The sequence below is a fragment of the Chroicocephalus ridibundus genome, chromosome 15 (assembly GCF_963924245.1).
Source record: "Chroicocephalus ridibundus chromosome 15, bChrRid1.1, whole genome shotgun sequence".
Classification (NCBI taxonomy): domain Eukaryota; kingdom Metazoa; phylum Chordata; class Aves; order Charadriiformes; family Laridae; genus Chroicocephalus; species Chroicocephalus ridibundus.
The window spans coordinates 8792404-8807777 of NC_086298.1; the positions used below are offsets into that span (position 1 = coordinate 8792404).

The window sequence follows — 15374 nt, forward strand, 5'->3', positions numbered from 1 at the left end:
GTGTTTGCCTCTGTCCCTTCCTCCAAGTCCGTCTCTAATCTGTGCCGTCTTCTGTCCTGCATAATTTTAATCCTTTATATGCACTGTGAAAGTTATTGCCATAGCTGGTTAGCTGGCCTCTCCTCTAGCATGGCAAGTCGGACAATTCAATACGATGCTTCTCTCACTGACAGTAGCTGTCTGCACGAGGTCCTGTGCCCTCCTCAGAAAGAAAGTCTTTCTAAGGAAGAGTGATTTCCTTGGAAGATGGGGGGATCATGGTGAAATCTTTTACGGCGCAGCTAATCAAAATCGGGCTTTATCTTTCAATTTGCATTATGGCTTCCTAAAATAGAACAGCAGGTTTCACGAAACTCTAGAACAGTCTGAAATAAGTCCTAGGCTCCTTCCATAGTTTTAAACATTATTTTAGAATGTAACAGAATTCCAGTTTTAAAATAGAGCTGGCAATGGATTGGATGTGGGCTGAAACTTTCCAGCTTTTTAAGGGGTCATGAGATAGCAGCGCTGCCCTGATGAACTTCATTATGCCATATGAATATGAAATATTCATATAAAGGGAGATGTGCAAAGGCATAAAGAAAAGACACCTATTTTTTCAATGCATCTGGGCATCTTAAATCTTAGTCTTATATTTGAAAGTTACTTCTCTTGTGTTAACATTGCAGATTAAATATCTTTGAAATGTGTAAATTTTTGTGTTAAAAAGTAATCTTGTGATCCAATCTTGAAATATATGTGAATTATCTAATACTACAGATCAGATCAGATTCCTCATAGAGTCGCATTGTGCACACATTTAGAGCATTTGCAATGCCCTATCTTAGCTTCTGTTACCCATTTATAGTTGGAGAGGGAAATAATGGATATTTAAGGTGTTGATGAATCAACGCCTAAATGCTAATTATTGGAAACAGCAAGTTTAGGAGTTGATGGGTTTATCAGGACATGTCATTATAATTGTTTTACATGTGAGCAAGACCATTCGTTTCACAAAATATCTGCAGTTCTTAGCATGTCCCCTCATGTGTAATGTCATCTGTCAGTAAAAGCAGAGCTGATTAGCTTTATAATTTACAGTTAACTAAATCTGTCAAGAAAATGGTCGTCTTGTCCATCTTGTCTTTTTGTAATGAAGCTGTGGATGGGGGTTAGCAACAGTGTGTGCACCCTTCTGGAGGTCATGGAGGATGGAAGGTACTAATACGTCGTAAGCTGAAAAGCTCACGCTTGACCTTGATGATTAAAGTTTTTCCTATCATCTAGCAGCAGTTGAGCCTGAATTGTCTCTTAAGAAGTCAAAAGGTCTAATCAACCTAATGAACAAAGTCAATCATTAGTACTTGGGGAAGGAAGTGTGTTAACATGATAATACTGTGGGGCTGCCCAGCTGCTCGGCGTGTTTACAGGAATGGCGCCTGGCGGGGCTCTAAGAGCAGCGGCTGCTGTCGGTGTGCGGGATGCACAGTGGAGCAGAGGAAGCTGCTGTTTGGCAGGGCATCGTTCTTTCCACAACGTTCATTCTCTGGCCAGAGAAGAAATTTGGGATTCTGTGGATTGTAGGAAGGGTTGCTTGTTTCCTTTAAAGTGTTTTGTATGTGAGCTAAACCTTCCTCTGGTGACCAGCTTCTCTGATCACAGTCTGATCTGCACTTTCCTTCTTGTATTGCTCCCAGCTCTTTTCACACTCCAAATTGTATCTGTGTCACACGCAAATATTTTTCAGGCATCCTTTTTTATGTTCTGGGAGCTGAATTTGATGGGAAAGTCTTTTTCATACTGGTCAAGTAGACGTTGCATCCTTTGTTTGCTGTACTGTTTCCTAGGCCCCGCTGGGAAAGTGTCTGTCGCTGCAGCTTCTGTAGCAACAGGTGCATTTGCAATCTCCTAAGATATTTTCTCTTACTAATTGTAGTGCTCTGTAGTATCCTGACTTTAATTTCCTGGTACCTGAGAGAAAGTATAAACAAATCTCAAATGAGATGGCAGTAGCTGAATATAATACGTGAAGTTCTTGCATGGGGACCTTATATTAGTCCAAATTGTCAGTCCCATCTAAAATCAACTGATGGCTTTTTCCATTTGCCAAGTTACCTCTTGCTCGAAGTCGTGTTTTTTTATACTTCCATGTCATGCAGCAGTTCTGTCCCTCTCTGCTATCTACTAACATGAGTGCATAATCAGCTGTTAATCATTTAAATGCATTAAAACCTTTCAGATGGTACATACCTTGATTTTTGAGACAGAACCTTTTTTTGACTGTAGTGATTTTGTTTGTCCCTGTAAATAGTAAATCAAAGACAGCAAATTAAAATTAATTATCCTGAAACAGTATTTGTCACATAAGAGTCCTGTCCTGCTTTCTTTTCCAAAACCATGGAAATTCTTTGGCCCGAGGAAAAGGGGAAAGAAACTATCCTAAAAGAGTGACTTCTTCCCTCTTCGAAAGAGATCCATCCTGGGCTTAGACAGCCACTTGCAATTGATCCTTCTCCTCGTGTTAAGAGCAGCCTGTCACCTCTGGTGCGTGGTGACACGGTGTATCATCTTGGTGATTCTGGTTGTCCAATGCATTAGGGGACAGAAAGAATTTTAATACTGTGGTCTGATTATTTGAAGCCAAATGGTTCCTTCCCTTTCCTCACAAATTGCGTTAAAACCAGCTATGACTGTTTGCAGCATTGGGTGACAATGGCGAGGTCAGTCATGCCAAAGGCCGGGCTGCGGGCAGTGTGTGTTGGCCGTGGGGTTGAGCGCTGTGGGGCAGGAAACGTGGCAACAGGGAAGTTTGATCCATTGTGAACTCGGGGAAAAAGGTGAATACCTATGGATTTCAGGGAATGTGAGTGTCATCACAGTTTGCCCGACATAGTTTTGAGGATTTAGTATCCTTTTAGTGTGGATTAGGTGTTAGAAGTCTGGGGGCCACATAGTGGCTTCCAACATAAATTGTGGGGGGAAAACCTAAAGTGCTCAAAGCAGTGCTGTGGCATGGGGGTTTTTGAGCACAGACGTTTTAGTGGCCCTGTTATCCTGACTTTACACAGCCAATAGTAAATTAAATTGGTAATGTAAAAAGCTCTCGGAAATGGAATGATACCACCCTTTTAAGGGCAGTGCTTTAAGGTTTTTTGCTATCTAATGTTGATTTTAAACACTCAACAGATGAAGAATACAAATATATTTTAATATGAATATGAAGAATCCTCCGTCTTAATTATACATCAGTATAATGTTATCATTCTCTGTTACTTTCTTGTTTTTAATTCAATAAATGTATTCGCAGGCTACATTGATTATTTGTAGATTTAAGTGTGGAGGAAATTTGTGCCCTTGTGGCAGATGCACAGCAGACTTCAGCATTAACATAACTCATTAAAATAAGATAAAAGTAGAGCTGCAAAACAATTTATGTCTTTTGCCAACAATGTTGTGAAAAAGGGAAATTTCCCTCATTCGATATCTGAAAGTCTAATCTTTCTGAGCTGTGGAGAGAACAGAGTAGACATTCCTCACGCGTTTGTGCAGGTTAACTGGCGGGGTCGGCTGAGGCAGATAAGCAGAATATACAAAATTCAGATGACTGTGTGTCATGTTTTAGGGACATTAAGTAAAATTACCTGTTTTGGATGATGAAAGCTCCTTCACCAGCATTAGCAAAATGTGCAGAAAGCGAATGTGTTTTATTTTGATGATACGCAATTTGCCAATTTCCAACCTGTTTCTCAGACACATGGTGGAAAGCTGGATATAAACTAGAGTTTACTCGATGTCGTGTGTGGCCTACCATATTGATCTGTGGATTTTGGAAGGGAAGTAGATAAAATGGAGACAGTGGGTTCAAATGGATTCAGACAAAGCTTTTTTGTGTTTAATGCTCTGAATTCTACAGGGTGAACCCATCACTTTTTGTGAAGAAACGTTTGTGTCCCATCGTTCCGCTGTCATGAGGCAGTTTCTTCAGAATGCCATTCAGCTCCAGCTCTTCAAGCAGGTACTGGCTTAATTGCTCTAATGGAGAAGCAGATTCTCTAACAATACAACTGGATTTTTTTGAGGGCTGTTCCTATATTCCTTGATCTGTCACCAACATAATGAGCAAAACTGATGTAGTGCAGCACCTTAATTCCTGCTTCCTGGCTTTTCTCAGATTCAGGTGATAAGGCTTTCTATATTTTAAGCAGTTTATGGGTTTTCCCCCTAAGGGTCTCTGTGCTCACTTTTGCTCTGAGCATGCCTAAACCCAATGTATCTGCTGTAAACGTTTTACAGAAAGCATTCTACTGTTAAACATGATATTGCTGCTTCAGGGAAGCTGAAAACATGTATGTATAGACAAATGCATGAATGCTGATTTTTTTAGTGAAGCAGCATATCTTTTTGCTATGCTAAATGGTAGGCATTTTTCCAGTTTTGGTTGTATTTTAATTCTGTTTAGAGTCGCTTCCTGATAAGACCATTGAAGTTATTCTAGCAAATGCAAAATGAGGTCTTTCTGAAAAGATAAAAGATGGGATGGTTGATATGGTTACGTTCTCTTTTAATGCTGATGTAGTTCATTGATGGCCGTCTGGATCTTCTTAACTCTGGAGAGGGCTTCAGCGACGTGTTTGAAGAAGAGATAAATATGGGAGAATATGCAGGTAAGAAATACAGTATTTTAAAGTAATTTCAGACACTGTTCCTGACTTACTGTTTATGGGCCATCACGATGTAATGGGTCATTGTGGTTACTCAGCTAAATAACTCAGGCTGCAATGATTCCGGTAGGATGAAGTGTCTTAAATTTTTGTTCTTTCCTCTGCCAAGAACTTTGAGTAATGTATTGTAGTGTGAATAAAGTCTGTTCAGCCTTACAAAACCTCAGCTTTACCACTTGGCTGAAGTACAACTAAAAGAGTTCTTGTAATGGAGGTTACTGAAAAACCTTGGCTTTACCCAGAACCACCTCAAATTTCTTTTAGTGATCTTAAAAATAAAAAATAAAAAAAACCCCTCAGTGTTCTCAGATGTCTGAAAGACAAACCCAGATAAAACAGAAATGCCTCTTAGAAAGTAAAAGAAAAATTGTAGCTATGTCATCAATTTTTTGTTACTGTGTTTCCATTAAAAGAAAAAGGTGGTTGTGCTGTTCTGTGCCTGTACTGTTCATGCTTCTGGAACCGCCAAGTGCTAGCACTTCACATTTCTAGCATGTTTTCTGTTTGGTAGAGAGTTATAGTTTGTTTGTTTTTGTGATTCTCTCCAGGTAGTGACAAATTGTACCACCAGTGGCTCTCCACAGTAAGGGTAAGAACACAGCATTCTCCCAACAGACATTCTAATTCTTACTGGACCATTGTGCGGTTCCATGTGGCTGTTAAACCTCTGTCCTCAGGGGCAAGACTGACCTGTTGCCTGCAGCGTTTACGTGTGACCAACCTGAGTTTAGTTGGGAGATACTAATGCACTCTTTGGATGGAGTGAAGAACAGAAGAAAAAATACAATAAAAAAAAAAATCACCATGGGAGTTAACAAGTTTTTTGAAACCCACTTTTAATGTCTTGGAGACAGCTGGAAATAAGTTACTGTCATTTTAGAAAATAATGTGGTTTTTCTTTTCTTTTAATAGAACAGAAAGGGGAATAGGGCCACACCAAAAAGCCCTTTATAAACGCTAAATGGTGTGAAGCGCTGAATGTGGACAGCATTGTTTGGGGTGGTTTTTTGTATCTCTTCAGTGCTCTAGTTGTATAAATTAAAAATTTTAATATTTCTAGAGAGTAATACGTTATTATGGCTGATAATTGACAGCTGATTTTAAAAGTTTCTTTTGATGCATAAAATGTGATATATTAAAAAGTAATGTATTTCTGGTTTACGGGTATGAATCAGTAGGAAAGATTGAATTGTTTTGTGACAGAATTGGGTTTTGCAGCATTCCATTTGCCTGTTTTCATGGTTAGGAAAGAAATCATGTTCCTTACACAAAATACTGGGCTCAATATTAACTTGATGATTTTGAATTAAACATATTTTGTAACAGTAATGCAAAAATTCCCATCATATTCTTAGATAGGTAAATATACACATAATGTTATATAGAAATGCTTCTTAGAAAGTAAAAGAAAAATTGTAGCTATCTCATCAGTTTTTTGTTCCTGTGTTTCCATTAAAAGAAAAAGATGGTTGCGCTGTTCTGTGCCTGTACTGTTCATGCTCCTAGAACCATGTAGAATGATAGGTAATTTTAAAATTATAAGGAAGTGGAATAGCTGAGAGTGAATATAAAAATACTTGTAATTAAATTCAACAGTTCATAATTTTAGTTCAAGATTAGTTATCATGTAGCAACAGAAGTAGTAAATCTTAAAACTGCATCTGATTGCCTCTGATCTCTGGAAATACAATTTTGCACTGAAATAAGAAAATATGAAGTTATATAAGATTTTATTCCTTGGATTTTACCCATCCCCTTATCAAATAAGGTGCTGTACAGCAATAGTCAATGGTGTGTGGAAGACGTGTAAAACACTGACCAGACTAACGGATTATTCCGGCTGACATATTACTGTCTTATGACTTTTATTGTGTTCACCACATGCAATTCAGCTTTTCTGAATTAATGTTTATGACTGTAGTTAGATTTCATTTTCCCTCAATTTATGCCTTTATCGTCTACTTAGCCCTTAAAAAGGTAGCATGCTTTTGATAAATAGTATTGTGAGATCATGAAAAGTAAAATAAAAAAAGGTCTTAATTCTTCAGATTGAATGTTCAGGCTTGCCTGAAACGGAATTTTCTGCCCCAGACATTGAGTATTTGGTAGGATACTTTTGTCTTAAACCCGTTTAGGATTTTAATGTAATGTACTGGACACCCTTGAGAGTGAGCAGAACAGTCGTAGAATGCTGTTTTGTGAGGCGACCTCAAAGACAAGGGCTCTTGGTATTAGGAGACACTGACACTGCGTTTGAAAACTGCCATTTTAAACAGAATTGAGATTCCCCTGGAAAAAGAGGAACATATAATATGTTTTTACTTGTGTTCTTTTTCTTTAAATTTGCGATTTTAATACTCAGCTCTGCTAATAAGCCTAGTTAATGCTTTGTTATTTTAAGTTAAGAATGGTGGATTTTAGATTGCTGTTTGCTTTAAAGAGCTTTGATAAAATTTATTCTATTGTTATTGTAATTACAGAAAGGAAGCGGAGCCATTTTAAATACAGTAAAGACCAAGGCTAACCCTGCCATGAAGACTGTCTATAAGTTTGTAAGTATCAAGTACTGGCTTACTACTGAGATAAGAGTCTAATTACGATTCTGTTTTAACCTTTCAAATGAAACTCAAGGCTTAAATTCATTTTCATTGGACTCAAAAAATTACTTAAAATACGCATTCATCTAAATTTCAAATTTAAGTGGAAAAGTCATTTTGAAATTTAAACATAATTGAAATGCAAAGGAGAAGGGGAACTTGTGATTTCTTTTGAAAGCATAGATGATAAATTCTATTTATTACATAGAACTATTTCTGGGAAATAGCGCCTATATGCTTTACTAAGCAGCTCTACCATCTCATCATTACTCTGTTGGAAATCATTGTTACCTCAGGTTTCCCTGCTTGGCAGCTTCATCGAAATAAGGGAATCCTCTCATTTTCCAAATTGTTTCCATCTTTTCTAAATGTCAATTAATTTTCCCGAGAGATTTCTTATACCTGCTTATTTAGAGCCCAGCTTACTGAGTTATTCTTTAAATGGAAATGTTTTCAGTTCTGTTAACAAACAGCTGGTATGTTACTGTGTTATCATGTGTGGCTGCCAGTTTCATTGTGCAAGATAAAACAGCATAGAAACAAGCGAGGTTTTCTTACAAGCTCAGTTTTAGGAAATAATGCTACAAAAAGCATTGGGATAACTATTTGAACTTTTATTTTCTCCTGCCTTCCTTCAGCCTGAGCAAGATGAGCAGGCTGATATTAGCTCTGCCAATGGAATGTATCAGGAGTATGGAGAGGAGAAAGTTTGCAGGCTTACTCTTTCTGTTGGTTGTTAACTTACAGCAAAGATAAATACTTGTGCAGTGCAAAAAGATGAAAGATGTCTATGGCATCAAAACAGAGAAAACAGTATTTTTGCAACAAATGTGTGTGTGGGGTGGTGGTGGTTTTTGTTTGTTTGGGATTTTTTTTTTTTTTTAGCTTTCTGTTTGTTTTAATATGTTTTCAGTATCCTGTTACAATTTTTTCCTTGCCATTTTTAGTAACTAGAGGAGGTGAATCTTGAACTGAAATCAAGCGTTGTCACTGCTGGAAATAGAAGGAGATTTTAACTTAAATTAATTTTTCATGCAGGCAAAAGATCATGCAAAAATGGGAATAAAAGAAGTGAAAAACCGCTTGAAGCAAAAGGTACTTGAAGTTCTTATTCAAAATGTATAAGCACCATGTATGAAATACTTAGCCACAAAAAGCATTATGTGATCAATAGGAAGCTGTTTGATACAGTGTTGTTAGCACACTTCAAAATGCATTACCAGCTGTCCCGGATTTTTCACACTGTTATAAATATTCACAGACAAAAAAAACTGTCTTCAAATACATTAAGGCTCTGACTTAAACCCACAAAAGCCAGAAAATTGAGTGTTCAGTATGGAGTGGTCCCTCTCCTGTCCTTTGTGCTGGGGCATTGTGGAAGGGGACTTTATTTGAACTGAGGGATCTTTCCTACAGTAATGGCAGTGAACTTTTTGCAAATGGCAAATTGTTGTTATTTCTACAGTAATCTCTCAGGGGAAATAGTACAGTGTCAGTCATTGGGAAAGGATTTATATGTTTCATGAGTGTCTACTGCAAAGTTTAGGCATAAAGGAATTAAATTAGAGTTGGTGTTCATTTCAGATTTGAATTATTGCAGAAAAAAAAAATACTCAAACTGTTTGTTGTTTTCCAAATCTGTCTTTGTTTGTAAACAGTACAATTCCAAGAATGCTGAATTGTGTTTGACGAATGTGTTATCCAACACTAACTGCTCCTTTTAAGCCAGAAGCATGGTCATACTGATACATACCTTATGAATGAATGGTTAACTCTGCCCTAGGTTTATTTCAGATATTTTATTTATTTTATGAAACAGAGCTATTAGAGTTCTTTGGGAAAACAAGATAACGAACTTGCTAACAGAACTGAAGTTCTTACCAGAAATTTTTATTCCATTTGTTGCATAGTAGCTTGGGGTTTTTTTAATCTGTGCTAGCTCAGTAAATTTCTTCTCTAAATTTCAAAACCATTGTCTTAAGATAGCACTGGAAATGTGTTCCTGCGGCACAATCAGAAATCTACCTGAACACGTCAACGAATTGTTAATACAAAGGGATTATTCTGCAGCCAGGTTATGAACTCATGAGGGTAACTGTGTGTACAACTGCTGTTCGCGCTCTAAATGCTCTAGCAGATTGCTAGAGATTTTTGAGGAAGATAAGTTGCTTCAGATGCTTTTAATGCTCTTTAATTTGATTACACTTACTACTTTATATGTAGCCGCTTTAGGTATAATATGAAAATCTCAGAAACTTGAAGCAGTTTTCTTGTACATGGAATTTTTTACGTAATTCCATGTGTTTCATTTCTGGGCATAACCTTCATGAATGATAAAATGTTTGGCCTTCTCATGTGCATTTCTAAAGCAGTTGGAGCTGTGTAAAATGACCAGATTGTTTTCTTGTATTTTAAATGCTAATACAGTGTCATGCTATTCTGTGACATTTCTATAAAAGGCTGAGAAACATCTCATTCATTCATTGCTTTGTTTTATTATTATTGTCCTTCTCGTCTTTCAAGCAGCAAGCATTCTTTTTAAAAAACACACGTAACATTTACAAATAAATGGCCCGATTTTGTTTTGCCTCCCTTATTATGTGGCGTTTTTCTGTAAGATGGTTAAACATGATTGTTCAACATGCGCTTTCACAAGAGCTTAAAAGATTTCTATGAGTAGTTGACACATCCTGCTCTACCTCTCCTTTCTTCATTAAGTCTGTTCTTTTCTATCCCGTCCGTTTCTCCAACTTGAATGCAGGAAAGGAAGATAACTCTAAAATGAGGTATTACTCTGTTTAAAGTGATAAAAATAGCAAAAATTGTTTTGACCACCCTCATATTAATTTTAATCTAAATGTCTGTACTGCTGTGTTGACAAGTCTATTAGTGTATCCTCACCAATTTTCATGTGAGAACATTGTATTTTTCATGTATTTACTTACTAGTATGCGCAAGCGTTAACTGTTAGAAATTCTAGCATCATTCAATACTTAATTTTTGCTAAATTTGGGATGCTAGTCTTTCATCTTCTAAGGATAACCTAAGGTTACTTTTAAACTGAACTTACTATCCACTGCATTTTAACATATTATTTCCCATTATTAATACAAAAAGTATGCAGGCCACTGGTACGGAAAAGTCAAGTATAAACATCCCTTTTCCAGTTTTTGCTGCCAAATATGAGCAGCTTCTGTGCAAGATAGAATTTAAAAATGCAATAAAGCTAGAGGTCTGCTTCCTACAACTCTGCATAGCAATGGTGACCTCTTAAATATAATCAAGAGCCCATTTTGCCCTTGGTCTGCTCCAGTCTTGGGTTTGAATTGCAAATGGGAAATGCAGGATTGACCTGTTGAGAGGTCACTGTGGTGTGTGTAAGGTCCTTCTTTAATATGATAGTAGAGATTGAATGGGGCTCTATTTCCATCCCTTGTTCATTTGTGGTACAGTATTTCAAAGCAACAGAAACAGTTTTCAGAGGATTCTTATGAGTGATAGCAAATAATTGTTAATAGATACAGCATGGTAGCTTTATTTTATATTTGATACAGTACTTTTTTCTTTTTTTTCTTTCTTTTCTTTTTTTTTCTTTTCTTTTCCTTTTTTTTTTTTTTTTTTGTAAAGGCTGCTTTTTCCATTTTACAAATGGACCATGGTAGTCAAGTCACTCTGTTATTGGCTTGTTTGAAGCTTAACTACATAGAATTAGGAAGAAGGAGGAATATGAATGGTACCATCCTCAACTTTCAGTAAGGAGAATGTAACTTACTGAAAGCTTCTGGATAAGACAATTTATATAAATGGTTGGGCACTTGGCATTAATGTATTCAACATTATTTTACTTACTAGAGCCCTGTGTGGCTCTAGTTAATGGCTGTTATCAATGGGCTGTTGTCAATGCTTTATTATCAGTACAGTGGAAACAGCTCATTTAGAGGTTTATAAAATAACCTGAAGAATCCTTCTAGACATTCTGGAATGTATTTTTTGCTCTTCTAATAGACAGTATTTGTAGTCCATTACAAAAGGTCCCTAGAAAAATTACTAATGCATATTTAAATAGAAGAAAACCTTATTCGGTTTACAGGGTAAACTTTACATATTTGTAAATATATATCTTACTCATTCTCTGAAGTTACTCCTTTAAAATAAATAGGTAGTAAAGATTTCACCTGAACAGACAGTTGTTAGGGGAAGCACTATTTATATGTGGAGGTAATTAAGGAGTGTGATAGATCATTGTCATTCTCTTTCTCCAGTAATCTATAAAGGTATCTTTTTTTCCTTGGCAAAAGGTATTTTTGTTTTTAATGATATCCCTAAATTATACCTTCTTTTAGTTAAAAAGTCACTGAAACATTGCTGGGTTTTTGCATTTCTGAAGAATTTATTCCGGTTATAAGTAACTTACCACCTTCCATATTTTTCATTTGTCGGAGGAATAGGTCTCATGGTTTCTGTTGTTATCCTGAATAACATACATGACTTAAGCTACTTCAGGCATGTCTTGCTGGCTAATACCAACTTCGTTTTTTGGGGACGTGTTGGAAGTGAAAAGTCAGACTTGGGACATAGCCACATGCATGATGCATGGTGGCACAGCGAGCTGCCCACGGCCAGTGCGGCTCCGGGTGCAGGTACCCGTGCTGGTCCCAAACCCAATGTGGAAGTAGGAGACAGCATTCCAGGTGGGGAATCCCCTCCCTCTGCTGGGACGCGCAGGGCTGCCGGGCGTTCCTTTGAGTACCAGGAACGGGCACTGCCTGCACTGCGAGCCGCGGCTCATCTGTAGTTCTCAAGCTGAAGACCTGCTTGTGTCAGCAGACATTTTGTGAGCCCTGATGCCTTTTCGAAGCTCAAGTTCAGAATCGCAGAGTCCTGTTTTGCTATTTGCGGTTTTATCTCTCGGTCTGTCTTGTACCCCCCACTGACTTCTGAATAACTGTATTCAGAGTCTGTCAGTGGACTGAAGGTGTATCACAGATTGCTTTGAAGGACTGTTGCCTACTTTCCAGTTATAGAATTGCCAAACACTTTGGCATTTAATCGTTTTAAAGCTACTTGGAGCCCTTATTTGGGATGTTTAAAATCAGGTTTCTCTGTTTATTTAGCTCAAATGTGATTTCACTGGAGGTAGAACATGAACTCTTGTGCAGCAAATTTTGCTTTGATGGCTTAAGCTGCGCTGTTGATTTCTCTGCCTTTTAGGGATTTTGAAAAAAGAGAGAAGTATCAAATAATTACATTCTCATTTATATTAAGTATTTTTTTAAAATATAACTTTTTTGACTGAAATCTGCTGCAGTTTCTTTGGAAGTCTGTACACCAAACACAGTGAAAATACACTTTAGGAACATCTTTTTTTTTGTATGCAATTATATCATCAGAGAAGTACAGCAAATCTATAGCAATAAAAGCTGCAAGGATTTGCAGCGATCGTTATACATCTTAGAGGGTTTTGCTTAATGGCTTGATCTGGCTGTATCTTTTGTCTCCTCCCATTCCCCTGATGTCCAAACTTTTTGGTCCTTTTTACATTTTTCTGGAAGTTTTGCCTGGATTGGAAGATGCCTTGCTTTCCACTGATTCCCAGCTGTCTGTTGCCTTGGTTGGAGGTGGAACCACAGCTCGAGGTGAAACTCTGAGAGCTCTGCAGTGCTGGGACTGTCCACTGTCCAGGGCAGTCCAGTGGCTTTGGATGTGCTGGGGACCATTTGGCATACACATAATGGGTCTGAAGCTTGGTGCGCAATTCATGTGGCTATACTTGTATAGAAATATGTAAATAAGGGTTGTATTTAATGCCGTCACATTTCAGACCAGTGTACGCTGCTGCCATATGTTATGTGATTCCAGAACTGACCAGAACCCTTGGTAGCTTGTTGCTGGTTTGGAGATGAAGTGTGAGTTTGACAGAAGCTTACATTTCTTGTCACTGGGTTGTTTTGGGGCTCTTTGTTACTAATTCAGTGTACTTTGTTGAATTTTTTTAAAGTCAAGGTAGCCTTGTGCAGCTGGAGGGTGGGGGGAGAAAAAAGTTTTTCTCTCTAGTTTGACCTTAACAAGTTGTTAATTTCCCCACGATCCTTATGCCCATATTGGTGAACCACTGCTCTACCAGCTGGATCTAAAAAGGTCTCTCAGCTTCTCTGTGGAGCAGACAAAGCCCCTTAGAAAGTCCATCCAGCTTTTTGTTTCATTTGACCTAAACACATTAGGTCAGTCTGTGTCCAAAAGAACCATTTCTAATTGGCCATCGGCTTACATGTCTCATTATTGTACCTTAGCAAGACGGAAACTCGAGGGGGCATGTCAAAGGTCGGTGAATCAAAGCAATGTCTATGTCAGCAGCCAACCTTAGGTCAGTCTTGCAGAGCTACAGTGTGTGCAGGTTTCTCTCTATATTTACCAAGCATTATTTCCTTGATATTGTTGCAAAGAGATGTAAGGTTTGGGGCCCACTGCGTTACAGACTATTTCTCAACTGACTTTCAAACTCTTTTCTCCTTGTCTGATTTCTTATGTCTGCACGCCTTTGTCTTTTTCAAAACCTATGTTACATATACCATACATACACTTGCCAAGTCTTCTAACCTAGGTTGATGGGTCACATCACTTCTGAAGATGAGGACCAATGGCAAAAGCAAAAGCAAAGCAAAACAAAAAAGCATCCCACTAGGCAGCAGTTTGTTTTATACAATCTCCTGAAGGCGTAGTCAGTACACACAGACTCAAAGATAAAATGCAAAGCTAACTAAGCTCTGAGTTTCATCTCTCCTTGCCACTTCCACAACTAATTGTTCTGCTATAGATAATTCTGTGAAGTAACGTAAATAAAATGACTGTTTGCAAAAAGCAGAATAGCCCTGTTCCTAGGTTTTTGTTGAATTTGTTCCTAGAATAGAAATTTTGAGCTATGGTTTTTTTTTTTTTGCCTCCCTATATATTTCCTGGCTTTTGTATGTTTAAGTCAGACATATTATTGAATGTGTCTGTTTGCATGCAACGTTGGTATTAGGATGAGAGAGTGGTTGTGCACAAGCTGTAATTGACAAAGTACAACTAAATGTTTTATTCTAATGATGTTTTCTTTTCTGTGCTTTGGTGTTTTTTTTCCCTAACATCAAAACTGTTAGTCAGCATTATCCTCTAGTGTCTCCTTTGTGCCCCTTACCCTTAATCAAGAATGTTCCTGGCCATGCTATTCACCTTTTCCTACCATGCAGGACATCACTGAGAACGGGTGCTCTGCGGCACCAGAGGAGGCTCTGCCAAGGACAGCACCTTCGCCCTTGGTTGAGAAGAAGGACCCTAAATTAAGAGAAGACAGGCGGCCCATCACAGTACACTTCGGTCAGGTATGTCTTAGTGCTAGGTTTCTTTAAATTGTCTGACTCAGCAAAAATAGTTCAGAGAACAGTCACAATACTGAATGTGCCAATTGTTTCATTATTTTTTGTAAGTGAATTATGTTACTATACGTCTATTTCTGTTGTACCTATTTAAATGGGATTCCAAGGACCTGATTTTTCTGGGGTTTACTGATACCTTTTGTTCATACGATGATTTTGAGGAAAATAAATTCTAAATGAATGAGGGGGAAGCATAGTTATTATAGTAATTTTGTAAACTATTTTGCTGTTCTTTTAGCATGCAAACTGCTGTAGCCCTCAGGACTGAAGATGTATAATTTAAAATGTCCTCTCTTATCTAGCCAGATCATTAGTGTCAATATGGAATATCCAACTATTAAAGCATTCTAACATTCTCTGAAAATTAAATGCGATGAACTAAGATGGAAAAATCAATTAATAGCTTATTAGTGTAGTTTGTATTTCAGTATTGACAACGCATTCATTACTCTATGATTTTTTTTATATATGTCTGCAAAAGAGTGAGTTTGGTTGTGTGATTTTTTTTTTTAAGAGCTAATTATTTAGAAAATGTAGTTGCTGTGATTTTTTCATGGGAAAACATAGTATTTACTAACAGTTTGCAAGTGTTCCCCTATTAAGTGTAGTCTGACTCAAAAAATAACATTTTTTGTTCACAATTCTCTTGTCTTTCTCTGTAT

At 37.5% G+C, this 15374-nt stretch overlaps 1 protein-coding gene across 9 annotated transcripts in view; it reads left to right on the forward strand.

Annotated features, from left to right (window-relative positions):
* Positions 1-15374, forward strand: part of DENND1A (DENN domain containing 1A) — a 206678-nt gene that overhangs the window by 154083 nt on the left and 37221 nt on the right. For all 9 annotated transcript variants that reach the window (XM_063353015.1, XM_063353006.1, XM_063353010.1 and 6 more), the window contains 6 exons: positions 3893-3994; positions 4556-4643; positions 5249-5289; positions 7181-7252; positions 8336-8392; positions 14527-14658. In XM_063353015.1, the coding sequence (XP_063209085.1) occupies positions 3893-3994; positions 4556-4643; positions 5249-5289; positions 7181-7252; positions 8336-8392; positions 14527-14658 (492 nt within the window). The remainder of the gene's footprint in view (positions 1-3892; positions 3995-4555; positions 4644-5248; positions 5290-7180; positions 7253-8335; positions 8393-14526; positions 14659-15374) is intronic.